Here is a 27540-nt window from a genome sequence, read left to right as displayed (position 1 = left end):
CCAGGAGGGCAACAGGCCAATGCCCCTAAAGAGCTGGGACACACACATAGCAACATCTCAGAGCCAGAGAGAAAACCAAGTCCGCAGGTAAAAATTATACTTTTATTTGAGTCACCAGAAGGATTCACTTATGGTCCAAGTCAAATGTTCAGAATCATAACAGAAGGATTCGATCCCAAGCACAAGCCCACAAGGGAGGGGACCAAAACAGACCAAGAAGAGACAACCACCCCATATAAAAAGATGAATGACGGCGTCACACACACAGATGAAATGTTTGGACAAAGGCAAATGTCACATGGTCATTTGTTTCTTTTTAAATACAGGTTTGTGGGGTGGTAAATTTTTTCCCCAGCTATTAAAAAAAAAAAAAAAAAAAAAAAGGCCCAAAAGTGCATATGTGAGGGTAAAAAAAGGCAAAATTTAAGCAACAGTTTTCCCTAGAAGGACATGAAGAAAACAGGAAGCAGTGTTGAAAGAATCCACTTTTTTCACATATGGGCTTCTTATATTATTGGTCCACTAACATTATATTCACATTCTAGCTCTGATTTATCTCCTTTCCTGGGATTAGACTGGCTAAAAGACCTCTGTGAATTGTAAAAGACCAGGGACTTAGCCCAGTGCTCAGGTCCTATGCTCTTCTGGGGCTGAATGTTTCCAGAGAGGAACAAAGATTCCCAGCAGCCTCTGGGTCCCTCAGCACCAGTGTGACAGCCCCTCCTCTCTCTGGGGGTATGTAAGAAAAGTTCCCCTATTTTTAGGATGGGAGGAACAGAGGGCCCAACAGCAAGATTCCAGTGGCTGGCTTGCCTTGTTTTGGAAGTAAAATTAAACTGAGTGAAAAGGCTGTTTCTTGCTCATCCCCACCCTCTCAGCACCCTCCCAACTGCAACTCCTTCAACAGGATGTGTCTCTGACCTTTGGTCCCAGAATCCATGTTGTGCTTTGAGATCAAGAGGAAATGGAATGGACCAGTGCCTCACCCAAGGCTCCCAAAATTGCTCCCTCATCCCCCAAATCACCCACAGAAGACCCTTCACCTGCCCTCACCTCGGCTGAAGACAAACAGGATTGGTCAGGCAGGGGCTCCTCCTCAGTCATTTTCTTCAGCTCTTTGATTAGGGGCAAATATTCCCAACTTAACTCACAATCAGTGAGGACATGATTGATGACTATACCTGCAAGCCCCTCCCCCACACATATCAGTTATCAACTGTGGGACCTGAGTGGACTCAGGGTGAAGATGAGATGGTGAGACTCAGGATGACAAGAGAGCCCAGAGATGAATAAAGCCAGGCAAGGGTTGTCACAGCCACCAACAAGGGACAGAAGAGACTCGGAGATAGCACCATCTTTCCCTTCCTCATCCCGGGGTCCGTGCTTCCAGTTTTGTAGCTCTGGGACTGTTCCAATGCTTCAAGGGGGCTTTAGGTAAGCAAGGGGAAGGCAAAGGGGGAGAGCCCCGAGTGAGGCACACACAGTGTGGGTGACACAGGGTCCTCTGGTCCCTACTCTGCAGCCCAGGACACAGAGATGGGGAAAGAGAATAGGCCTAAAGCCATGAAGGCTTTCCCCTACCCCTACCCCACTGATCCTCAACCATCCCTTGACTGTTGCCCAGCACAGTACAAAGGCAGGTAGGTAGGCTTCCTCTATATGGGGATAGTAGGAAAGGAGAAATTTTCACTCCAAAGAAAACATAAGGAACTTTTCTCTCCCAGGGTCCTCCCCTCTCACTGTGCATTTTGAGGAAAATATAAAAGATAGCTTTGCATACCCTCAGATAAGCCCAGACACCTGCCACACCCTGACCCTTTACTCACACTCAGGCTCACACTAGCCTGTCACAGACACCTACAGATACACATGCTCCCTGCCTCTACACCAAGTCCTGGAGATACAGAAGGTCCTGTGGCTTTGTAGTTCCGGTCCATTTGGCAGCAGGCAGGAGGGAAGGCCACGGAAGGCTCGAGAAATCTTCCAGTGAGGAATAGGAAGGAGAAGCCCACCCTGCCCAGATCTGAGCCTCAACAGCCAAGAGGCCCGAGGCTTCCTTGCCCCACCTTTCAGGACCATGGCTTCCAGCCAAGGAGGCAAGCCAGGGTCCCTGGAAGTTTAGGCTAGGATTAAGTAAAAAGGACTGCGGGAGAGAACACTCTGTTCCCTTCTTCCTGCAGCTGTCCCTAAAAGTAAGAAAGGCCAGAACTTGACCCAAGCCACACTTCCTGGGGAGCTCCTCGCCCACACTGGGTGTGTGTGGGCAGGAGAGCAGAATCACAGTGTCAGGAGGAACACGTGTGGGGAGGATGAATGAACCCTACAGCGGGAACTTTACCCCTCCTTTGTTGTCCTTGAGAGAGGGAGAGGGAGGTGAGAGGACCCCTCAGAGGACCAGTAGCCCCATCTTTGAGAAGCAGAGGCAAAGCCCTCTCACTGGTGCCTACACAGTGGCAGCATGCCAACCCATCCCCATCCCAGGGGCAAGGGTGGTGGGTACCATGCCCAGGAATGTATGGAGGCCCTCCCCTGGGAGTCCTGGGGGTCTGGGGCTCACCCCAGCCCTGGAATGTTCAGGTATGTGAGGAGGTGGGCAGAAGGGTCTGAGAGGGCAGAAAAGAGAGAAGGCAGAGGCCTGGGAGCTGACGGGTCTCCCATTCCAGACCAGCCCCACGGGCCTCGGCCTCCCCCAGAGAGGTCCACACCTATTCCATCCAGAGAGAAAACCAAGAAGTCGGTCAAGGGGAAAACCTGCCAGAGGAGGGAGGCCACGAAAGTGGCAGAACAAGGCTTCGGTTGGCCAAAGAAGCTGGAGGAGGGTGGGAATAAACAAGCAGTCGCAGATTTAAAAAAACAAAGACACTGAAGGGTGGACAGGTCACGCCCAGGACGGATGCAATGCTATGGAATGCGCTGAAGACAGATGGGGCGGGAAGGCCCCTGCTGGGCTCAGATGGCCTCCACGTAGTTGGCCGGCAGCATCCCGGTGTCACCCGTGCGCTCCACGGTCCCATACATCCAGCCGTCGTCGATCTGCTGCACGTTGACGATGGTGTCTCCGTCCTGGAAGGAGACCTCGTCCTCATCGGCAGCGCTGTAGTCATAGACGGCACGGTACCGCTTCTGCAGGGGTGGGGGTACAGTCAGCCCAGGGCCTGAGGGAGGGCCCGAGCCTTTCTTCCTAGCTCTCTGGGACCCTGGAGCAGAGCTCAGGTGAGCAGTGAGCCAGGAGCTGGGAGACAGGGACGGCTGGGCTCTGCCACTAATTTTCTCACCTCAGTGTCTCATGTTCTGCAAGCAATCACCCTTTTCTAATTTGGCATCTACTAAGGGGCAGGTACAAGACAGTTACAACAGCGCTGCCCCACCTCTCGGAACAGAAATGCAGTAAGGTCCAATGACACAAGGCCAGTTAGTGTTTAAAAATATGGCATGCCCTGTACGCTGTTATCTGCGTTCTTATAAGCACCGGTCTTTCTTCTTTTTTTGAAGCTATGATAAGTCTGACTGGCTTCGTTCCCAAGTTCAGGACAAAGACCTATTCTTGGGAGAAAAATCTCCAGGTGACACAAGAGAGTTCTATCAGGTTCCACTTTCCAACCTCCTCAGCCAAAGTCTTATGCTTCGGCTCTAGGAACTGTCCAGTAAAAGCATATGAAATACAACTGTGGTCACAGATGACAATAGGAGCTGGGGCCAAAGGTCAGAGAAAGCCAGGCCTCCTGGGTGTGGTTTCTAAGAACAGTCTTGAGCTACCTCCTTCCGTAGGCCCACCCACCTCTGCCCAGGCCTTAGGCCTATGACCTTCAACCCTTCCAGCTTTGTACTCACCCCGCCCCCACCTGGGGCGCTGCGCTGTATGGACACTGGGGCTGCAGGCTCCTTGTAGCCACCATAGGACTGGGCTGCCTGCTGCTGGGGCTGCTGGTAAACTGGAAGATGGGAGGAGACAGACCTCAGAAACGCTCTTGCCAAACCCGGCTCCTGCCAGAGCCCCCTCCCTTTCTCCATGAAGCGCTTATCATGTATTTCCACCTCCACACACACACCTGTTCAACCCCCACTTCTCAAAGACTTATGCTTGTGTGTGCACACTTGCAGGTGTTGCATTTTCTACAGCAGGAGCTGAGTCTCCCCCCATCACACTGAGGGCCCAACACAGGCCCTGTCCTTGGTGGGGACAGGCTGCAGTGGTGGTGGTGGTGGTGTGTGCGTGTGTATGTGTGTAACCGAGTAAGTTATGAGGCTTCTCCCCATCCTGTAGCGGGCCTAGTCTCAGATGTTCTACCCCCGCAGGCCTCATGTCTACCTGGGGCACTGGTCGGGATGTGGTGAGGCTGCTGCTGCTCCTGGGGCCGCCGGTAACTGCTGCTGTCCTGGGAATCTCGGCGCTCAGGCTCCATGCCCTCACCCCCACTGGGGCCCATGCGGCTCTTCTCAAACTCCTCATGGTATTTTATCTGCAGGGGCAGAAAGAGCTGGGTAAAGGACCCACAGCAAACCGACTAAAACTCTCTCTCATTGTCACTCAAGATTCTGGGATGAGAGAGACTCCCCGAGGGCTGCAGGTAGAGTACTAGGTTGTCGTGGGGGACGCAACCAGCTGTGTGCCCTTGACGAAGTTACTTAACCTTACTAGGCCTCAGTTTCCACCTCTGTAAAATGGGTCGTTGGTATTTACCCCCAGCTGTAGCTGGAGGATGCAAATGAGATGATGGATGGAAAAAGGCCACGTTAACTAAAGCACCAGACAAATGCAAGAGGTCGTTTTTATGTGCCTGTGACAGGGGCAGGGGGCTGCCTTGCTTCCACCTTGGTCAAAAGCAGCAATAGCAGCAACTCTGTTTATAGGTGCCAGGCACTGTGCTAGGTGTCCCACATCACAGCTCATTTGACCTTGTCAGCACCTACAAGGGGGTATATTACAGTCCCCATTTAACAGACAGGAAGGAAACTAAGGCATTGACAGGCAAAGCGAGTTGCCACAGATTCCAGGGTCTGTGTTCTTAACCAGTACAAGGTTCTGCCTCTTGTTAATGTGAGCAGCAGAAGCCGGATCCCAGCCTGTGGGGTCAAGAAATGCCGGATCTCCCTGAGGTTAGGTCCTTATCTTAGAGATAGGTTCCTCCTCTGGTCAGGTTCCAAAAATGGGCAAAAAGAGGCAAAAAGAAGTGACGCCCCCCCAGGCAGTCAGTAAGCGCTGGCTGAATTGAACACACCAATACCCTGAAGACTTTCCAAAGCTGTGTTTCTTAAACTATCTGCTTCCGACCCACCTGAGCTGCTTCTTAGAATGCAGGTTCCGGGACCTTCTGTAAAATCTACAAAAATCAGGGCTGGGGTTCTGAACTATACATTTTAATTTTTTATTTTTTTAGGCGAGGCAACCCTTGGTTGACCTCACAGATTGCATGGACCTTGTCAGTTTACAATCCCTCATTTTTAATTTTTGACACATACAGCACCTGGTCTTCCTAGGTGGTCTCCCATCCAAGTACTAACCAGGCCCGAGGCCACTTAGCTTCCAAGATCAGATGGGATCGGGCTTGTTCAGGGAAGCATGGCTGTAGACTGAGTATGCATTTTTAAGAGCTCCCCAGGTGAGTCTGAAGCAGGCTCAAGTTTGAGAACCAGTGGTTTAGAGGAGAGGTTGGCAAACTATGGTCCAAAGGCCCATAGCTTGTTTGTTTCAGGGTCCGTGAGCTAAGAATGGTTTCTACATTTTTTTAATGTTGAGAGGGATCAAGAGGAATAATATTTTGTGACAAATAAAATCTCTATGAAATTCCAATTTCAGTATCCAGAAATAAAAGTTTTATTGGAAACCCAGCCACACCCATTTGTTTCCCTATTATCTATGGCTGCTTTCAAGCTATCACTACAGAGCTGAGTAGCTGCAACAGAGGCCATATGGCCCACAAAGCCTGAAATATTTACTCCCTGGCCGGTTACAGAAAAAGTCTGCTGACCTCTGCTTGCCCAAATACTTGGGCTGCTACTCCCACTGATAAAATGTTTTAGCAAAATCCTCCCGAGTTCAGTCTATTTAATAAATTGCATACAATTATCACTTTATAAATATGGAGTGCATATTTTAAACCTTACACAAAAAATATAAATAAAAAAGTAACAGATGAAAAAGAACGAGAGCCAGGAGTTCTAAGGTTTTCTCCCTATATTCTCAGCAGCATGTTGCCCATACCCCACCTTGAAGACCCCTGGTGGGGTCTCTTCACGTTTCAGAGAGGAAACTAATGGGGAGTAGAGCAGCCAAGGAATAGTTTGAATGTTCCGGGAGTGCTGGGCTGGCCTGGGGGTTGGGGAGGAAGTGGGACAGAAAATGACAGAACGGCTACCGCTCATCCCCAAAGAAAACTCAGAAAGCAGGACACTAAGCAAAACTGGTCCTGTCCCAGGCAAGCCCAGGCCCTGAATTCTCTCCAGTCCTCGGACCACTTGACTGAAAGCTGGCTCTCACTGTTCACCAGGATCCTGCTCTGTGATTCTCCCAGGAGAAAATGGGGTGGTGGAGGAGGGACAGAGCAAGGATTGGGGGAAAGCTTGCCCTGTGTTCTGAAGCAGAAAGAACCAGCGATCCTGTGCCCTGGAACCCCTGGCCGAGGCCCGACTGGAGCTATTGAGCCCAGGGCAACCCCCTTTGGCCACCCACTCCCACTTTCTCTGCTGCCTTCTCTACCCACTCCTTGGCATCCACTTTGCAAGGAGGGTAAGAGTTAACACTTGGCCAGAAAGGGCTTACACATTAGTAGCTGGGCTATAGGTCTATAGGTATGGCCAAAGGTCTACAGGTATGGCCAAACTGGAAACACCTGCATCCTTCTGCTGGCTAAATGACGGTTACTCACTGCAGCCTGGAATGAGAGCACGGGATTGGCAGCAGCAAAGCCCAGGACAGGTCCAGTCTGGAGGCAGAGCATGCCCCACTTAGGGGTTTAGGTCAGGACCAGCCCCTTCCTCTCCTTGCAAAATGGGCTGAGCCTATTCTAGGCAGTCTAGCCAAACTAAAAACCCATCATATCTCCCAACTCCCACTCTGAATGGAACTCAGGAGTGAAGTTCTCAGACACAGAGCCAGTGCCCTGAGCTCAGATTCCTAAGGTAAGGGCAAAGGTAAGTCTCCTCCAGTCCCACTCCTTCAGTGACCCCCGTCCAGGGGCAGCTGGGGGACAAAGAGAGGGGACACCCCTCCTGAGGCCTCTAACCTCACAAGGCAAATGCTCTTCCGACTTTTGCCCTGGAGGTGGGAAAGTTCAGCTTCTCCTGTCGACTTTCTGTTAATGAAAAGAGGCCTGAGCAGGGGAGGGAGAGTGCACATGGGGAGGCGGGCGGAGGCCTGCGCAGGCCCTGAGGGTGCCAGGAGATGGGCTGGGAGGACAGGTTTCCCTGATGCTGGGGGCCCAGCTAACCTGGGCACAGCCCCCTCCTGTGGGTGTTACTATCTGCATTAGCGAGGGGTAAGAGCACTCTGGGGAAGAGGCTGTCTGGTTCCTGCTCCTTCTCTGAGCCGAGGCCTGGTGCTATCCCCTATCAGGGTCCTCCAGACTCAGTCCTTCTTTGTGGGCTGCAAAGTCCCTCCCACGCTTTACCCATGGGAGATCATGAGACCTTCATTTATTCATGTGACCTTGGGAGAGTCCCTTCCTCTCTGGGCCTCCTCAGTTTCCTCATCTGAAATGAGACCATGGTACCATCTGCTCCCAGCTGGTTCTGAGGCCCCTGACCAGATCTAGGAACCTAACCAAACTTTAGGCTGAAAGCAACTATATAATGCGTGTGTATCCACAATGGCTGGTGGAACTGATCTTGCTCCTTAAAAAGCCACTACACGTGGACAAATATTTATGAAATGACCCAGGTGGATGGTGTAGTGGCAACCTGAAGACAAAAGAACCCTCGCTCTACCAATGTCGGTACCACCTGTTATTAAGAACCTTCATATTTGTTTAGCTATTCACATTAGGTTCATAAAGGCTCTTTGCACACTGTCTCCCTTGGCCCTGACGACAATCACCCTAAAGAACAAGTTGGACAGGTACACCTTCACCTTAATTCCCACTTTACAGAAGAAAATGAGGCTCAGAAGTTAAATGGCTTCCCAAGGCAGAGCTTTCATCTCAGTAAGGGCTGAGGCCGGTGATACAAGGACAAATTCACGGCTGGACAGGACCTTCCTAAGGGCAGGCATGGAGCAGGGCGACCACACGCCCAAGTCTGCCCCTAATTCTGGTTCACATCTTCTGGAATAAATCTGAATAGTATCCCTTTCACTCTCAAAAGAGATGGTAATCATAAAATCACCCTAATTTTGAGAAAAGAAGATGCCAGGCATGTGAACTCAGGAGAGGCAGCTCAGAGCGGGTGACGGACCGAACAGAGTAAGGCTGCAACTCCTTTCTGCCTGGGCCCACCTGGGTGAAATTTCAGCTCTCTCAACTTCCTCTCCCTCCCCTCCCCAGCAAATAAGAAAACTGTGTAATACTTTGCTGACCAATCTAATAGTATGAGAAGCAAATAGGCACATTAAAGGGTGTTAGCACATCCAAAAGGAGAAGAAACATTTTCCAGACTCCAAGGGCTTGGATGATCCCTGCTTGAAGCTCAGCAAAATTCTGATCTCCTAAGAGCCCTGAATAGGGGTCACCATAAGCCTAGAAATGTCAGCTAAACTGTCCTGGGCTCCTGTGGAAAGACACCACACTCCAACTGTGCGCATGACATCCAGGTGCACTTGGGTTGAGAGGCCGGGCCTAAGGACCCTCCCCATTCATCCAGGCCCCTGTTAACCGGGTCTGAAAGACGACTAGTTGAGGTTCCATTCCAGAGCTAAAGAAAATATACTGCTGGTTAATGTTCTCTTTTTTCTGAAACCCGTTCTCCTGATTGTGGCAAAAAACAAAGGTCTGACTCCACACATTGCTCTCACATGATTCTACATCATGGCTATCGAGGGAACTTCAGGCTTTGAATGGAATGATCAACTCACTAGCCAGGGTCTATTTTTATAACATCTCCCATTTGCTGAGGGCCTATTTTGTGTTCTTATATGTTTTATTCATTTCCTTTTCTCAGCCAGCCCATGAAAAATGTATCATCATCATCCCCGTTTTACAGATGGGGAAACCAAGAATCAAAAGATGGTTATGAGGCGGGTAAGCCACAATTTCAGTTCTAACATCATATCCTCAATTCTCAACCACCACTCCATACTGCTCCATATTAGAGACTAACAATATTTTGTTTTTAGAACAAATGGAAATCTGTGTTCGGTCTCAGAAAAAAATGAGATACCACTACATACCATCAAAATGGTTGAGATAAACAAGTCTAAGGACTTAGAGCAATGGAAACTCTCATCACTGCTGGCAGGAGGGTAAATCCTACAGCTGCTTGGAAAATTGCTCAGCGTTATCTGATAAGGATTCCTTATCTTAAAGGAATATATACTCTAAGACCCAGCAGTTCCACTCTATACTAATGCGACGAAATATGCATGAGGATGTCTGATACGTGTAGAAACAATCCAAATGTCCATCAAAACCAGAATCAGTAAAATGCAGTATAAGCATAAAATGGAATAATATACAGCAACAAAAAATGAACTACAGCTACACACAAATGTGTAGAGGAATCTTTAAACCCAATGTCGCTCAAAGGCAGAGAGAAATAAAATACACACTATATGTACAAAATCAGTTGTTTTTTTTTTTTAAAAAAAACATAGTGTTTAGAAATGCATAGTTACATGTTAAAATTATAAAGAATAGCGCACACTTTCAAAAATTAAACTACAGGGCTGTCCAACGAACCTGCCTTCAAGGACATTTGACTCTGGGGCTGGAATTTTGCTTGACTTCACTATTTACTAATTAGGCCTAGATGCTTAAAGACTGAAGCTAACCTATGGAATACAAACTAATTATTTTTGACTGAGAGAAATGCAAACGATTTCTGCCTATAGCAAGAATATCTCCGAAGTTTATGGTTTTACAGTCCTGGAGGACAGGGGTCCCCAACCCCCAGGCCACAGACCAGTACCAGTACCAGTCTGTGGTCTGTTAGGAACTGGGCTGCACAGCAGGAGGTGAGCAGCAGGCAAGTGAGCGAAGCCTCATCTATTTGCAGTCACTTCCCAGCACGAGTATCACCACTCAGCTCCACCTCAGATTATTAGGCATTAGATTCTCATAGAAGCACCAGTCCCTGGTGCCAAAAAGGCTGGGGACCACTGCCGTAGGACATTAACCAGTTCTATATCTAATTATATCCAGCACTTTCTTTCACTGACTAGGTATCACTTCTGCCTGTCATATTCCCCATCGTCCAGCAAGTTCCTCATAACTGAGTTAAGTGCACTACATGAGTTTTTAACACTTTGAAAACTCTGTTTTGGTAAGGCTATAGTAATGTTTCTTGACTTGCATGGTGAGTACACAGAGGGGTTTACTGTAATGGTTACTGGGTGTTATATTTCACAGAAAAAGTTAAAAGACACAAAACTGTATAAAGGTAATCAATATATAAGTAAATACGCAGGTAAGTAAAAGCACAGCTTCTCCACTTGAAGGCAGAGGCTCCCACAAAGGGGCCTCAGTTAAGTTTCCCATCAATTTACAGCCATCAGCGCTCATGACCAAAGGCCAGGATTCTGAAAGGATAAACTTCATCCCACTGCATGTGGCCCTGGCCTCTCGACCCTTTATATTCCTTAAATGAAGACACAATCATTCACCAGAGATGTATAACTTACTAGTATCTTGCCTCAAAATTTCCCACACATTCTCTGTACTAGACACTGGCCCAACTTTTCATCCAAACTTCACTTCATGTCCCTTTAGCCACGATGTAGAAAGCAAACAGGTCTGCCTTTAAAATGATAATAATGAACAGTGTTTAGCAAATGCCAAGTGCTTGACATTTTCCTCGCAACCACCTTTTAAGGTAAGGCCTACAGTCCACATTTTTATGAAGAGAAAACCATGGCCCAGCCCTTGGATGATAGGAGCTGGGATTCTGCTCTCACTTGGCTCTTCCCACCTCACCATCCTGCCTCTCAGCAGGATAGATGACAGACTGCACACACCCAAAGTGTTTAAACACCACTTAGGGAGACTAGGCCCTTGTTTTTAAAATGCTCTCACTGGTAAACCCTCTAGTCGGCAGCATATTCCTCCAGGGTGGTTAATCTTCAGCTCTGCAAGATGGTCTGACCTCTGAAAATAGCTAGGAGTCACTGGGTGCTAACCTGGCAACTGAGGGACAAGCTATATACAGGAACACTATTTTGGGTGCAAAACAAAACGTGTGGCTCTAAATACCATCTTTCCCAAAACTCTTCTGGAGGTGGGACGGGTTAACAATAGCTCTAAGCATAATTTAAAGTTCCCTTGGAATTGTGGGGTGTGGCCAGGCCTGGCACCCTCTGACTTAGGACTTGGTAAAGCTTTTTCAGACTCTTAGGTGATGGTTCTCAGACTTCAGTGAGCATCACAGTAACCTGGAAAATGTGTTTAAAATGCTGGTTCTTGGGCCGCACTCCCAGAGATGCTGATTTAGACAGCCCAGGGAGGCCGACAAGCCTGTATTTTCAATAAACCTTCCCCAATGATTCTAACGCAGTTGTTGAGAGGCCCACATCTGACAGACTCTAATTGCATTCACTAAAACTAAGAGTCTTCCAGCTCTGTGGTCACAACTCACAGGTTCCAGCTAAAGCTGCAAAAGCAGAACCAGGTCAGGTTCAAGTCACCTCCCCCACCTCAGAGCAGAGGACAATCAGCTAATTACAGCTCTGTGGTTAAGGATAAGATGGTTATCTCCTTAGGTGTGGATGTCTTGGCCACAGTGAGCTCTGTTACCAAGACTCCTCAGACAGTAACACCTCCAGTAATGGGTGGGTGGGGAAGGGAAGACGAACAGGTGCCACAGGGTGGGTGTGGAATATTCTCGAAGCCTTTTGGAAAGGGACACACGTCTCCCCCACCCCAAACCTACAGGCTGGAAGCAATAAGTGAATGTGTTGAGGGCTTGGAATTATAGATGGGGATCAAGTGTCCATGATAAAAGATAAGAGTCTTCACTATGAAAAGCCGCAGAGGTTGAAGAGTCAAATTCCAGCTTTGTGAGCCATTCCAGCTTTTCCCCATTAAGCAAGGCGTCCCCCTTCCTTCCCCTTTCTTGCGGTGAGCTCTAAGACACCCACCTTTTTTCTCCTTCTTTACCTTTGGCCACTCCCTGGCTTGTAAAGAAGCAACTGAGACAGGCTTTTTAGGGGATGGGGGTGGGATTAGAGTCCTGGGAGGCATACCCTCCCAGCCCAAGGGAAGCCCTCATTGTTTGAAACCACAAATTTTAGACTGTAGGTCAACAACCTAGTTGTGAAACTCATTCAGTTAAGTCTGCAACCAGCATCTTCACAAGATGAAATAGAGGAGAAATATCTGAGTGTCCTCCCGTAGTAAAGACTCTTTCATGAGATTTTCGATTCTGCTTTCTCTCTAAATAAATAAGCAGACTTGTCTGGTGGGTCATGGTGTGAAATATATTTCATTTGTAGGTTGCAGTCAAAGTTTGAAAGCCACGGTCTTGGGAATGGCTGGTTCTCCTGGCTTGGGCCTGGCTTCTGAAAGCCACTTGAGCCACTGCTGGAGCCCACCCTAAACACAGCCCGGCTAACCTCTAGGAGAGCATCTGCCAAGCAGGCCAGGTAGAGGGATGGGGAGCCCAGGGGTAAATGCCAGTTGGGTTAACTGAAACCTAGGCCCTCCACAGCCTCTATTCCCACTCACCCAGCCCAGAGCGACAGTGGTCAACTCGCTGACCACGTCTCATTCCAGACATGAAGATAACTGCTTGCATTGTGCTCCATTTGTAGGACATCCTGGCCCAGATGGCTGGACTTCTCTGCAGCTCTGTACCCCAAGACTCCATGCATGGGTCTACAGCCCACATTCTGTGCTGGGGCTCATGGTAGCACCCCACCCCCACATGCCCAAAGCCCTCTTGGAGGCCTCCCCACAAGCCCAGAGCCACACACAGGCTGCTGGTCAACAGCTCGGTCAAGCAGGAAACTGAGGCCTGTTCCCTGGCCACAGGTCCCATGGGGCCTGCTAATCCACCACCCACCCACTCTCTACACCCAGCCTTGCCACAGCTAGACACTGCAGACCCTCCTAGCCCTGGGCTTGCAGAGCCAGCAGGCAAAGCCGGCTGGGGTTTTTACACAGGAAGGAAGAACAAGCCAAGGTGGGGGAGGAAGCTGAGGGAGGGCGGAAATGACTGCAATGTCAGCACCCAAAGGCAGACAAGGAGGAGGCTTGCCCCTCCCCACCCCTGCCACCCAGTTTTGACCTTTGCGCTCAGACAAAACAGCCAGTCTGGACCCTACCACCCACCATAGCCAAGAAAAAAAAAATCCCACAAAATTTCAAAGAGAGTGAGGGTGACTGAGCACAGAGGCCCTCCCTGAACACCCCACAGCCACCACCAAAAGTACAGTTCTTTAAAGGCAGAAATGCTACGTGGGCAAAAGGTGGCAAAGGGAGTCTGGGGCGCACAAAGAAACGGTATCTGGGAACCTCAAACCCTTCCCTTCTCTCTGTCCAAGCAGGCGTCAGCCAGGCCCTGGGGCCTCATGCACGTCTGTCGGAGTGGTAGGGAGAGGGTGAGAGGAAGGGCAGCGGGTTGGCGTGAGTACCACGGGGGCAGGGACGCTTACATTACTGATCTGGTCCTGGGTCTTCTTGATTCTCTGGAGTTCAGGTGTGTCTGCCACTACGCTGAAGCCTTTGCCCTTGTTCTTCTCAAACTCCTCCTTGTAGCGCACCTGGAGGACCGAAGCAGGAGAAAGACTAGGGTCAAGCCATGGGGAGGAGAGAGAGGACCCCAGCCTGTGTCCACCTCTAAGGCAGCAACCAGCCAGGAGAGAGATCCTGGCCAAGAATCCTCCTGCAGTGGCATCTACTCCCATGACCCAACTCAAAGCAGAAGACTTAATCAAAAAGTATTAGACTAAATTAGTCCATTAATACATATTCAGTGCATTCAGAGTGCCAAGTGCTTTACAAAGGCTATCTCATTGAAATCTTACCATATATACTATTATTAGCTCCTTCTTACAGATAAAGAAACTGAGCCACAAAGAGACATAGTCCCATGCCCAAGGTCACACAGCTTAGTAGCAAATGTCTGGAGTCACCAAGACAAGCTACGAAGCTTCATCTGCCCGGCCTCATTTGCTTGACTCCTTACCCTTCACTGCTGGTCCATCTTGCCTGAAAGCTGTAGGAAGAAGGTTCTGTCCAGAGCTCTGAAGTCTGCCCCAGCTTTCACCCTAGTCAGGATGTGGCCCTACCTGCCAAGAGCTTAGGGGAGTTTTTAAGTGACCAGCTGAGTGAGGGCTGTGCCAAGCGACAATGATGGTGGCCAGAGAGCGGGGAGACAGCCACTCAGGAGACTCAATCAATGAGCCTTTCCTTGACAGGCCCCGGCAGCTTGCTGGAGCCTGCCAGGCCAGCTTCTAAGGTCAATGCCATAGGAGGGGATGAAATTAGTGGGGACAGACATCACTTTGGAACAGGGTTCTAAGCTCCAGGGAAGAATCCCACCTGCCCTCCTATTCTGAGAAGTCCATGGAAACTTGAATAGCAGAGAGACTCGAGTCAGATAGCAGAAAGGACTTCCCAAAAACAAGCAATTGAAATATGAGGATTATCTTGTCCTTCCCTGGGAGGTTTAAAGAACAGAATGCAAGCTGGAAACGTCCATGACATAGAAAACTATTCTTTGGCTTCCAGAGACTTTGTTGTCCACCTCAGCGGTCAGCTGTTCCAAACCCCACCAGCTGCCTGGATTTCCTCCATGGGGGCTGCACTGTCCTAGAAGCAGGTCAGCCCAGGACACAAGGCCCAGGACCTTGGGAGTTTCCAGGATGACAAGTTCAGGCAGCTCCCAGGCATGGAATCATCGGACTGCAGTGCTGAGCTGCACTACGACCCAACCAAAAACACACAACATGTATATAGCCATGGCCACACCTGTCAGTTCCTCTGTACACTGCCCAGGGGTCAGGGGTCCTTGTTCGTCCCCTGGAGCCATATGGGGGGCTCATCCATCCACGGGCTTCTTCCTAAAAGTTTCCAGAACCTCCTTTGTTTTGATCCAGACTAAAAACAAAGGCCTGAACATGCTAGTCCTGAACATGCTAGTTCCCATCAGACCAGAAGTTAACAGTGAATACAGGTACTAACACACCCCAAGGGCCGAGCTGCCCAGCATCAGCCCATCCAGTAAGACTTAGGCCAGCATGGTGACTCTTAGTGCTGGCAGGGAGGGGAGGAGGCAGGGATTGCTCTCTGGGAAAGGGGCATCAGGGCAGATAAGGCACTTTAGAGTCAGAAGAATGTAGCTCCAGATACAGAAGCTCCAAATCCAAGGCCTCTAACCTCAATTTCCTTACCTATGAAAGTGTTGTCATGGGAATCACGGGGAGGGGACTTCCCATCAACAAGAATAGGCAAAGAGCCAGAGGGAGCTGGTATTAACACAGGCTCAGTCTCCCGACTGCTAAATGATCTTGGACAAATGTCTTAACTTCTTGAGCCTCAGTTTACAAATCTGTATAACAGGGATCATAAAACAAACCATTCCAATCAATGGTACAGATTACAGACAGTGGCTCTAAAGCAGTCATCACAGCATGGAGGACATGGCAGGACTCACCATGTACTGATAATGGTGGTTGTGAAAGTGCTTTGTCAACACTAAAGTGCTGAACAAACACCAGTCCCCTACTCCTTCCTCTACTTCCTGGCCTGGCAAGGGTCAGGCCCCTAATCCAGGGGAATAATTGCCATGGCGACAATGAGATGACATCAGCGGGTTCCCAGGCTCAGGAACTACCTCTCCCTCCCTACTAGAGAGGATAATTCATTTCACTCCTGATACCGGGAGCCCAGAGAGGGTAGGGCTGGGGTGGATTGGGGGCCAAGAAAAGAAACAGTCCGAGGCTCAGCACCATTTTGCTGTGTGTCCCTAGGCAAGTCAGCCCCACTTTCTGGGTCCCTTTAGAGGGGCTGGCTAGCTGATCTCTAAAAGCCCTCCCAGCTTTGGAGTTTGTGACCATTTTTAAGCACCTGCAGGCTTGACTATGGAGAATTGAGGTAGGGAAGATTCTGAGAAACTGTTTGGTGCAGGAGTAGGTGACAGGTAAAAAGTGGGGAGCCAGGATTATATGGAGGGCCCTGCCTGGATTCCTTCCATCGGGGCTCATCACCCAAGCAGGAGTGTTTACCCTCATCTGAGATGGCTCGCCAGGTTGTGTGTGGCGAGTGTCTCTGAGGAAGGAAAAGACCTGCCCAAGGTCACTCAACCCAGTTGTTAGTAGGAGTCAGGCTACAACTCAGTGCTATGGTGGGCAGATGACTCTACGCCCAGGAGCCTGGGCCTCCCATTCTGAGAACTTCCCAGACAGGGCCAGGACAAATGCCTGAGGCTCCTCAAGCCCAAACAACCACAGCCCATGGAACTCTACTTGTTACATGCTGATTTACTAAATATTCTCCCAGAATCTATCTTGTTCATCCCAACGAACAGTTGGTACAAATGAACGTTTGCTGAGTAAATGATAAAGGAATTGAATGTAGACACAAATCTCCAAACAAACAGACAGCACAATTTGGAAAATAACTGCCTTGTTGACCCAACATAAAAGGAAAGACCGTGACTTAAAAAAAAAAAAAAATTTGAAAAAAATACAATACCAACAATTTTCACTTTATGCACCTATTACATGTTGGGTTCACATACTATGTAACCCACCTACTTCTAACAAGAAAGCAAGCAAATCTGGAATTAGACACATGCAGATGAGGCTCGGAGAGCTAATGGAAAAGGTCAGAGCTGGAAGTTAGTAACAGGTCACTGCGTCTACGCCTCAGCGTCATCATGCCCAAGTTCCATTTCCCCTCCAGAATAATGATAGCAAACATTTACTGAGTGCTAACTCTATGCCAGAAACCGTTCCAAACCTTTGATATACACTAACATCTTCACAACCATCTTTGGAGAGCGGTAATTCCCATTTTACAGATGAATGCACTCTGGTTGAGAAAGGTTAAATAACTTGCCCAAGGACACACAGCTAATAGTGGCAGATCTAGGATTTTGACCTTTGGCTAGCCAGCTTAGGTGAGTGACACACAAGTAGGCTATCTGCAGATCACAGGATCCAAGATAAGAGAGTAGGAGCCCTGTCCCAGGGCAGGTATGGGGCTCTCCCATCCCCTGTGGCAAGTCCCATGCCATGCTGGGATTGCACAGCACTGTGACGATAAGGGAAAAAATGAAAGAGACGTTCTCTTGACACTTCAGCCTGGGCTCAGGGGGCCACACAGACATTCCCAGCTCAGCTTACTTCCCCCAAAGATGTTGCCTCTACTCAATCTGGGGTCAGGCGTGGGAGACCTTCTGTGTAGGAGGGGGTGCTGGGGCCCAGATGCCAGTTCCCTGCCTCAGCCAGTCCTGGGAGGACCACCCAGAGGGTCATTTTTGGTCAGCTCTGTGGTTATCTCCCCCACAGGGGAGGCTCCAGGTGTCCCAGACACCCAAAGTACTACTTGGGGAACAGTCTAGAGACAGGAAACAAATAAAATTGAAATAGCACAGGCAGCTTCCCAGAGACTGAGAAGGGCTGAGATACACCAATACAGGCCCAGGATGGGGCCCTGGAAAGAGACTAGCTGACACCCTGGTGGGGTGGGGCACGGTAGACAGAGGAGGCTCCCACTTCCCTTCCAGGCAGCCACAGGCAGCTAGAGTCAGCCCTGCCCCCACAGCGGCCACAGGAACCAGAACCTGTCACCACCCCCATGCCAGGCCAGCTCAGTCCTTCCAAGCCTCAGAGCAGCAGGCCCAGCCCCCGACCTCTAGGCAACTGGGGTTTGCTGTCCCCATTTTATAGGGGTAAAAAAAGCCACAAGAGGAAAGCGGCCAGGCTCAGACCACACAGCTGCGGGAGGTGGAGGGGAGATAGAACCAGACCTGCAAAGAGGGCAAGTCCTGTCTCTACCCTCTGCCTACCCTAACCCTCAGCCCCCAGAAGCCCAACTACAGGAGATCAGAGGTATGTTCTCATGCAAAGCCCTAACTCCCAAGGCTTACACGCCTCATACCAAAAAGAGGGTGAGCTTGAGTCCTTCAGCTCCATCTTCCTCCCTGCCTCCCAGCCCAGCTCTAAGCCTCTCGAAGTATGTCCGTGGGACCAAAAGCCCGCATCAGAATCACCAGGGCAGTCAACATGCAGATTCCTGGGCCCCACCCAAGGAGACTTGTGTGTTCTAACAAGTTCCCTCATTCATCTCCCCTGGTGACTGATGTACCCTGCAGGTTGACAGCATGGGGCTGGCGGACTGCAGAACTGCTAAGTGCAAAGGGCTTAAAATCTGCATCTGGGCAAGTGGCATGGCCTCTCTAAATCTTGGTGTCCCCATCTGTACAACAGGGATAATAAAAGCCCTTTCTTCATCACCTGGTTGTGAGGATTAAATGAGGTCAGGGCCTGGCTCTCAGTGAGGACCTCCTGGAGACTGACTACTATTCTCATGACTTCCCCAGCCTGCCTGACTCAGGAGCCCAGGAACTCAGATGACGACCCAAAAGGGACCCTGAGGGGGGAGGGGTACCCCTTAGGGATCGGGTTCCAGAAGCAAAAAGAGCTGCAGCCAAGCTTTTGTGGGACCAATAAAGGCTGAGGGAATTAGCCCAGCTTGAATTTGAATTTCTCCTGAGAGTATGGGCGTGCGTGCGTGCGTGTGTGCGTGCATGTGTGTGTGTGGTCTCCCTTGCCTCTATCTGAGTGTGTGCACATACTCCCACACCTCTGGATCTGCACCTTTCTAAAGACCCGCTGTCCCTTGCCCCCCCACCCCCCGCCCCTCTTCCTCCAGGTCCCTCTGGTGGAGCTCCCACTACTTGAGGTTCTGACTGCCCCTCTTAAGCTATGGGTTGAGTATAAGTCACCCCACAATGCTCTGGCCTGCCCACCTCCATGATGCCCCAACCACCTCTGGCCCTGGTGAGCTCCCCACAGGATGGGGAGTCTGGGGAGTAGTAGTCAGGGCCTGGGTATGGTCTAGCCAAAATCTTCTCTGTACAGACCAGACCAAGGGCCTAGCACTGTCTCAACCTTTCTCCCTGCCAATGGGGCCACCCAACCCTCTTCAGCTGGCAGAGGTCTGGTGTCCTCACCAGCTCCCCCAGCAACTGCAGCTTTCACCTCAGAAAAGCGGCGGCCGGGCTGGCAGATGTGAGCTGCTACCAAGGGACAAACCAGCTTCCCCCACTTGCTCCCCATCACTGTGAGCCCCACGAAGGCCGCACATCGTCAAGGCCATTGTACTCCAGAACGAAGAAATCAGAGCCCAGATACTAAAACTTCTCTTACCATGTAAGTCCACAGGCAAAGTCTGGTGCCTCTCTCAGCCTTGGTTCCCTCATCCGACCCCCAGAGTAGAGTCAAGGATAAATGAGGTGAAGTAACTCAGTTACTTGCTAAGCTATGAAAGTCTTCAGTAGCATAAGGAACTATTGGTTTTATTATGAAGACAGAGATAGTTCTCCTTAGGAAGTTGGGCAGAGAATCAGAAAGAACAAGTCTCAAGAGTTAAAACAAACCGGCATGCAAAGTCATCAGCATTTATTTCCTCTTCAATAAAATGGGAACAATCTTGCCAAATGCACAGGACTGTTGTGAGGACTGAATGAGTTAATACGCCCAGAGCATTAAGCACTTGAAATACAGGCTGTTAATACTGTTGTTACCTCTACTACTACCTATGTGATCTTAGCAACTCCCTTAATGTCTCTGAGCCTCGGTTTCCTCATCTGTACAACGGGGGAAAAACAGCACCTCCCTCACAGGGTTACTGAGAGGATTAAATGAGAGAATGCACGCAAAGCCCAGGGCTGATTCTCCCTCCTGTGACCTACCGGGTGACAGGGACCCAAAGAGGTCATGTCAAGATCAGGCAGCAGAAGCCTTACTCTAGAGGGATTAGGAGAGGTCTCCTTTGCAGCCCAGGTGGACCCTCTACCATCTTCCTGGCCCTAGGCACCCCTGCCTACTTGGTAAGTTCCCTAAGAGGTCTTTGCTGAAGCCCTGCCCCACCCCAAAGTCCAATTCAGGTTTGTCCCAAAAGCCCTTCCAGACTTCCAGTCGGGGTCAGCTGTTCTGAACCTTTCTCTTAATCCTCAGCATCCCCCAGACTGAGTTTTCTCTGGGGCAGGGACCCCATCTCCTCCCCTACTGCATGGCATAGCAGGTGCTCAGAAAAATCGAGCCCAAGGAAACAAAGGCAGACAAGCCACAAGGGCCAAGGCCCCCTTCACAGCCTGCCCTCTGAGGGCTGCAGAAGGTTTGCGGACATGGCTACAGAGAGTGGGCTATGTAACCTGACTCGTGTAAGTCTGGAAGGGTAAGTACCCCCTTTGAGGGTAGGTTTGAGTGGAGAGAGGGGAATAGCTGCCTGGAGGAGGTGGGCTTCAAGGGCCCCACGTGAAAGTTCCCAGAGCAGAAAGAATGAGACACTCACACCTCTCCGAGCCACTTTAGGTAGGAAAGGGGGGCATGTTCCCCCGACTCCTTCCATAAAGTCAGGAAATATGAAGTAACTGGGTATGGGGGTGGAGGCAGAAAGACAAGCCACGTGCTAGGATTTCAGCACCTTGGCCTTGCTGAGTAACCCCAGGGGGAAGGAGCCTTTGCCAAATACAGTGGTTACAACAGCCCTCCCTCCCCACCAGGCCCCAGCACCAGCCCCGCCCCCTCACCTGACTCTGGAGCTCACTCTGTTGCTTGAGGCGGAGGTTTTCCGGGGTGTCGGCCACCATGGTAAAGGACTGCTTGGGGTAGTGTCTGCAGGACAGAAAAAACAGAGCAGGGGTCACTCTAGGGAAAGGGCAAGAACCTCTGGGCTCCTTGCAGACCCCTGACTCTCTCCTGGCAACTTCCTCTTACCTGTGGACAGCCCCTGCCCCTGTCCCAGCAGGATTATGCTGCCCGTGCCAAGAAAAGGTGGGCATCTCTCAGACTCAGCCTGGGCTGAACGGGGAACACACAACAGGCCTGAGTGGCTGCCCAGCCACAGAGAACTGTCCTAACCCAAAGGAGGCCACAGGGACCCTATAAGGGTTTCAGATCACCCTGTTTAGGGATAATCCATGCCTTTGAATCCACCACACGGGGAAGTCGAGGGGGCTAGGCCAGATTGGGGTCAGGACAAAGCTTTACGCTAAGACCAGGAATGTAGACCAACCAAGCAGAGGAAGGGCAGGAGGGATATAAAGACAGAAATAAAGGGAAGAGACGCATATCCACGGGGGCTTCATGGAGGAGGTAGTAAGAAAGAAAAAAATGCACACATCCAAAGTGGTATCTCAAAGGGCCAACAAGGTCCAATTTAACTAGAGTGCAGCCGAGATCAGCCTGATGCTAGAAAAGAGGTCACCCTCGGATGAGGTAACATTGTAAGAACAGTTGATGTTTGCCCTGTGCTAAGGGCACAGATGCCTTAGTTCATCAAATTCTCACAACCACCCTATTGTCCCCCTTTGACAGGTGACAGAACTGAGGCTCAGAAAAGTTAAATGTGGCCGAAGCACAAAGCCAGCAAGTGCTGGCATCCAGACTGGCACCCACACAATCTCCCCGGAAACCAGCATCCTAAACCAAACTCTCCAATCTCCACACACCGGACAGACCAGGGGCCAGTCCCCCAGAAAGAGGGCTGGCTTGGAAGCAGCAGGAGCCAGGGAAGCTCTCAGAGCCAAGTCTGCGGGGACGTCCAGGACCATCCGGTCCAACCCCCTCATTTCCCAAAGGAGGAAATAAATAATGTGCTGGCACGAAGTACTTAGGTAACTTCATAATTAACTTATCACACTGGTTTACTGTCTTTTCTCCCCACTGCTTCTCTATGAGGTAAGGGTTTTTTTGGTCTCTTTTGTCCACTGATTTATTGCCAACTCCTAGAATAGTACTTGGTATCCAATAAATATTTGTTGAATAAATGAATGTTATATCAGGTGTTGAGGCTAGGCCAAGACTAGAACTCAGGTCTCTTATATCCCACTGGGTCAACATGAAGTGGTTTGTGTATCTGTGCTGGTATGTGAAATGACTGGGGGTCCACATGGACCCCGACTATTTCAAGGAGTGGCAAGTGGCTTCTCTGAGCAGGAGCCAAGTTCTGGCCATCTCCAGCCCCGGGTGACCACACCCCACCACACTGTGACCACCAGCAGATCCCTGATTCACAAGCTGTTCCCAGGTAAGAGGTGGACGGCCCTTTTCTAGGCATGTTCCATGCCAGCTGGCTGCACGCCCTAGAGCTGGACATGAGCAGCCCGTGCCTCTGTACTCTCACTCAGCCTGGCATGCTCTCCAGCCACCTGCACCACCTTGAGCCAGAGCTACTGAGAAGTGACTTCCCTCAGTGACAGGCAGGACTTGGGGAGAACTCAACCCAGGAGGCAGGGCATGACTAGAAAGGGCACAGTGTTAAACTCTGGCCCTGCCACTGACTCGCTGGGTGACTCTTTTCCCTCTGGGCTAGTTTCACTATCTGGACCTAAGTGATTCTAGGTGTGCCCCAACCCCTACCCTCCACTGCCCCGCCTGGTACCTCCCAGATCAGCCCAGGCCCACAGCTGCCCCACCAGAGGGAGGAGGGAGAGGAGGCTGAAAAATAAACACAGATGTCTGCAGTTGGCATGGCCCACAGATGAAGGCGGGCCTAAGGCTGTACGTCCAGTCCCCAGGCTTGCCCCAGCTCCACGAAACTAGGGCCACCCAAAACTGAGGAGCACCATTCAAAATTCCTGAGCAGGGAAGGCGAGGATCAACTGGAAGTGTTCTTGGAAACTAGAAAGAGAATAGTAGGAGGGATCTAAGTAAGATCCAGCAGAACTGGTTGTCCCTGAGGTCCTAAGAGAAAGGGCTTCAGAAATGACCCTCTCACCAAATCAGAGGCATTCTGAAGGCACCATGGGTAGAGACTCATGTGGTAGGGGAGGGAGTTTACATCCTAAAGCACGGGGGTGGAGGAGAAGACCCCCAGGGCAGCTCTGGCCCAGAACTTAAAGGAGCAATTCTGAGACATGGTGCCAATTAGCATTTGATGGGGCAGGAGAGCTGGCAGGCTCACTAAACACATGTGCACAGGAGCCAGTCTGCAAACCTAGAGTTTCCCATTTGCCTGAATGGGTTTACAATGAAGTGCCAGCTTCAGTGGCCCAAGGACAGCCAGGCATGTGTACCTGACATGCACCCTTACCCTGCAGTTCCTACACACACTGCCTTATTCCTCACACCTGATAAATGTACAGATGGCCCTCTGCAGATATGCGTCTCCTAGACACCGAGGTCAGCAGTTCCACACACGACAGCGCTCATTATAGGGGCAGAAGAAGGAGGAGAAGACCCCGGGGTGGGGTGGGGCCACAGAAGGGACCCAGGAAACCCCCCAACATGCAGCAAGTGGTGGGTATTTCATCCCCTCCTTGGAGCTGTATGAGTCTCGGATATCAGCCTCTCACAGCCAGAGCACTAATCCCATCAGAAGGAAAGGGGAAACCAGCCTACATGTTGATTGGCTTAATCTGGCAGGCAGAGGAAGGGGATTTTAATCCTGAATCAGAGTAACTAGCCCCCACTCTCACACCACCCCCACCATCACCGCTCGGGTCCCCCGCCCCCACCCCCCCAATCTCCAAACGCAGGCCAAAGCAAAGCAGGCAGACATGCTGCTCAGGCTATATTCCTCCTGCTGGGTCCACCCTGTTTCCTCCCCGCAGCCCCCAGCCCTGGCGAGACAATCCTGCCTTTCCCTTCCCCTGCTCACTGCGCTTCAGGTTCCCATGGCAACCTCATCCTCAGCTCCAGGCAGGAGAGCAGGCAAAGCAGGCAGACAGAGAGAGAGAGAGATGAAGAGAAAGAGGTTGTGGGGGTGGGGAGGAGACAGACAGCAAGGATGTCCTCAACTACGGAGGACCCATGAGGGCAAAATCAGGAGACTGTGTCTGCAGGATCCTTATAGGTAATTTAGGTAAGGAAGAAGGTATCCTGGGTTTGTTTTCAGAGGGAAAGACACAACAGCAGTGCTGTGCCCCTCCCCCACCAGCATGACTGCCCTGGAAAGGGCTCCAACTGATCTGACCTCCTTCCAGAAACAATTGCTGGGAATTTTACCTTTTTCTTCCCTCTGTTCTCAGGGTGAAGTTCTGCCTACCTACTACCCTCACATCCCAATCAAGATTAATGGATATGTGTGTATGCCAATGTGGGCACTGAGACAGAAGAGGGGCCACCCACCCCCAGCTAGTGACCCCACTGAGACCTCAGCTACACCGGCAGACTAGCCCATAGTGAGAAAACAAGAGGCCAGGATGGAGAGAAACATGCATCCCAATCCTGGCCTGGAGCTGGGTCCAGAGCACAGCTGCTCTTTGTCCCTTCCTGGGCAGCCTGCGCCCAGCCCCTTGTTAATCATTCAATGCAATGGGCCCTCTGCAATGCCCCTCCCAACCCTCCATAGCTGTATCAGCTGCTGTGGGGAAGAGAGAGGCATGGAGAGAGCCCACAGGACAGGAAATATGGGGGACAGGGGAAGTGATCTTCCCTTTCAGCATCTATCCAAGAGAGCAATCAGGCAGCCGTTAGCAGCAGCCTAGGCCTCCAGAAGAATTTACAGGCACACAAAGTGACTTCTTGACATATTGCATCCTGTGTACATTCCTTCTTGCAATCTGCCACAGGCTTTGGGCTAGAAAATACAGGTATTATCAATGTGTCCATTTTATAGGTAAAGAAACTGAGGTTCAGTGTCAAGGACAGAGACTTTACCCAATGCATCCCCTCCACCACTGCTCCCCTGCCAGCTAAAAGCAAGCTGATATCTCTCTCTCAGGTGGACCTCAGTCCCCTACCAGCTCTCAGACCTCTGGGAAAAGAAATGATTAGCCGGGTGAGTAGAGAACAAAGTAATAATGTTTCAAACCCAGCCTGTTTCCAAGCTTAGCCCCTCTGGGGTCTCTCAGACACCCCCAGTCAGAAGCCACCTACTCCTTATAACGTTTCTGAAGTAGGTGTCTCGAGAATCTAGACAATGACCTGTGCAAATGTAGGAAAAGGGGCCTCTGTCCCAGGAGAGGGGCTATCCCTGAGGACCTCTGAGTTACCTTCCTGCTCAGAGGGACTGTGAGGACAGGGAGGATGCTGAGAAGCTGCTGGTCTCCTGCTTATGGGCTTACTGGGGACAGCGACAGCTTGTAGAGTGCAGCCCCATTCCCAGTCCTGCCATTAGCTGTGCTCCAGAGGCAGAACAAGCACAGACTGAAGAGCCTGAAAGCACAGCGCCCCTTTCTGCAACCTCACCCCTTCCAGCCTAGGACCCCTTCAAAAACCACAGCTTTTTGTTAAAGGAGGAACAGAAATACATCAACAAAAGCAACAAGGAGCCTTTGGTTTTACCAAAAGGAAAAAAAAAAAAGTCCCGACATCCTGCCTCTGGAAGGAGCTGCTGATCCCCCTGCTGGGAACACTGCCCATGGGCGGCAGGGAGGGCTCCCTTCTAACCCAGTTTCTCACTAGTCCCCCAGGCCTAAGGGCTGAAGTGGTGGGGATAGGAAGTAACAAGGAGGCATTGTTGGACCAAAGGAAAATAATGAGCAGCCCAAAAGATCAAGGCTAGCCGTGAGGAAGAACTTACCAGCCCTCAGGGATTGGAGACAAAATAAAAAATCAATCGCGGCTCCTGTCCTTGAAGGTAATACATAAATTACTCTGCCAAGCTGGGCAAGGCATGAGAACACTGGGCCTCAGTTTCCATATCTATGAAATGGGGATGTTAGGAAGCAAAGTGACCCCTGAGGTTCAGTGAGGCCCTGACACCTCTAAGTACGAGGAGGTGTGGGGTCTGCCTGGAGGCCGCATCTGGCCACGATGAATGCCCCTTTGAGTGTGCCTTCCCTGTCCCAAACACACCACACACACCCCTTGTACTCTCACTCCTAGCGTTAGCCCCTGCTCCCAGTCAGAGGCAGAGCATTCTGGGGAGGCAGGAAAGCCCCAGGCCCCAGACCTGGATGTGCCCACCACTGCCCCATAGCCTAAGAGCAGCTGGGATGTGAGAGTGTGCTAGAATCCAGAGGCACTGTGAGCACCCAGCTCCACCAGCACAGGCCCACCCCACTCTCTGAGGCCTGGCAGGAGTAGGACCATAGCTCCTTGTTCCCCACAACCAAGGATATCTCCATTCTCCTCAGCCCCTCACTCCACAGCTCAAGGAAATTGCAGGATAGATCCGGAATATCTGCAGTCAGTGAAGAGGGGAAGGGTACAATTGAGCACCCCGCTTTCTTCCCCAGCCCATATCCACGCCATACTTGACACCCCCAAAGCTAGTTCCCCTAGCCTGCAACTCCACCCAGGATCCGCAGCCTCCACTGAGGCGTGGCCCCCAAGAAGGAGGAGATAGCACATTTCTCCCCACCCCCAACCTCCAGACCTAGACTATTTGTATGGAGACAAAGCAGCAGGTTTGTAATGTGGACAGATCTGCCCAGCTTTCAGAAAATGTAGTTTACAAAACAAATAACTGAGGGCATAAATACTCCTCTAACCAATGGAACAGGCTCTCCTGTCTACCTGGAAGCTTCGAGAAATAATTCAATTAATAGTGGTTCTTCTACCACTGGCCACTGTGCAGAAGTGGGCAGGCAGGCCTCTACCTTGCCATGGCAATGCACCAGTGGCTATGGCCTGGGAAGCGAGAACACAAACGCTGCCTGTTCGGTCTGCCTCCCTGTCATTTCATTCCAGCCCCACGTCTGGTGGAGTGTGTGTCTTGACACACCAGGCACATGTGTAAGTGCACGTCCATGGGGGTCTACCACCATCCGGCCGGATGTGAGCTCTGGCCTGTGCTCTCCCCACAGCCTTACCCTAAAGCAAGTATGGTATGAGGAGAGAAACAGAAGAGGCCTTTTCACTGCTTACAGTCACTTTCCAGAACTTAAATCTGTCTTGAGAAGGCCACTGAGGAAAGACAGATAGCTTTCTTCTTTTTTGACCACCCCCTACGAGATCCTGGCTCAGGGACCAGCCAGAGATAGGCAGAAAGTAGAGACCTCCCTGTGCACCAAACTCACGCTCACTCACTGGGTGGGCACAACTCCCAGGCAAAATGCCAGAAGAGACCACCTGCTTCTCTGGCTTCTGAGCAGGAGGTGCTACTGAGAAGGAAGCCAGACCTTGTCCACAAAGCAGGGCCAGGATGGGAATCGGGGCAAAGCTATACCCTAGAAACCTCAGGATCTGGAACTTGAATATCACTGGAAAATGCAGCTGGAAGCAGTAAGAAAACAGAAAGGAATGAGAGTGAACACTCAACACAGTGCCCAATACCCTTTGGTCTCGAGTCCAGCGTCCCAGGGGAGGAAGTTTTAACCATGGGGAAAGCGAGGCTC

The 27540-nt window shown here is 50.7% G+C and overlaps 1 protein-coding gene and 1 pseudogene across 2 annotated transcripts in view; both read right to left on the bottom strand.

Annotated features, from left to right (window-relative positions):
• Nucleotides 1-80: 80 nt before the first annotated feature.
• LASP1 (LIM and SH3 protein 1) overlaps nt 81-27540 on the bottom strand; it is a 36575-nt gene continuing 9115 nt past the window's right edge. The window contains exons 3-7 of one of the 2 annotated variants that reach the window (XM_016164718.2): nt 20845-20929; nt 13736-13843; nt 4310-4460; nt 3832-3932; nt 81-3123 (exon numbers count right to left, since the gene is read on the bottom strand). In XM_016164718.2, the coding sequence (XP_016020204.1) occupies nt 2950-3123; nt 3832-3932; nt 4310-4460; nt 13736-13843; nt 20845-20929 (619 nt within the window). In that variant the 3' untranslated portion in view covers nt 81-2949. Of the gene's footprint in view, nt 3124-3831; nt 3933-4309; nt 4461-13735; nt 13844-18085; nt 18093-20844; nt 20930-27540 lie in introns of both variants that reach the window. The other variant, XM_036222427.1, reaches the window with a different exon arrangement.
• On the bottom strand, nt 5454-5572 carry LOC118604789 (annotated as a pseudogene).

This window comes from Rousettus aegyptiacus, unplaced genomic scaffold, assembly GCF_014176215.1.
Source record: "Rousettus aegyptiacus isolate mRouAeg1 unplaced genomic scaffold, mRouAeg1.p scaffold_m13_p_6, whole genome shotgun sequence".
NCBI classification, from domain to species: Eukaryota; Metazoa; Chordata; class Mammalia; order Chiroptera; family Pteropodidae; genus Rousettus; species Rousettus aegyptiacus.
Note: the sequence above shows the minus strand (reverse complement) of the source record. Positions and strands in the feature narration are given on the sequence as shown.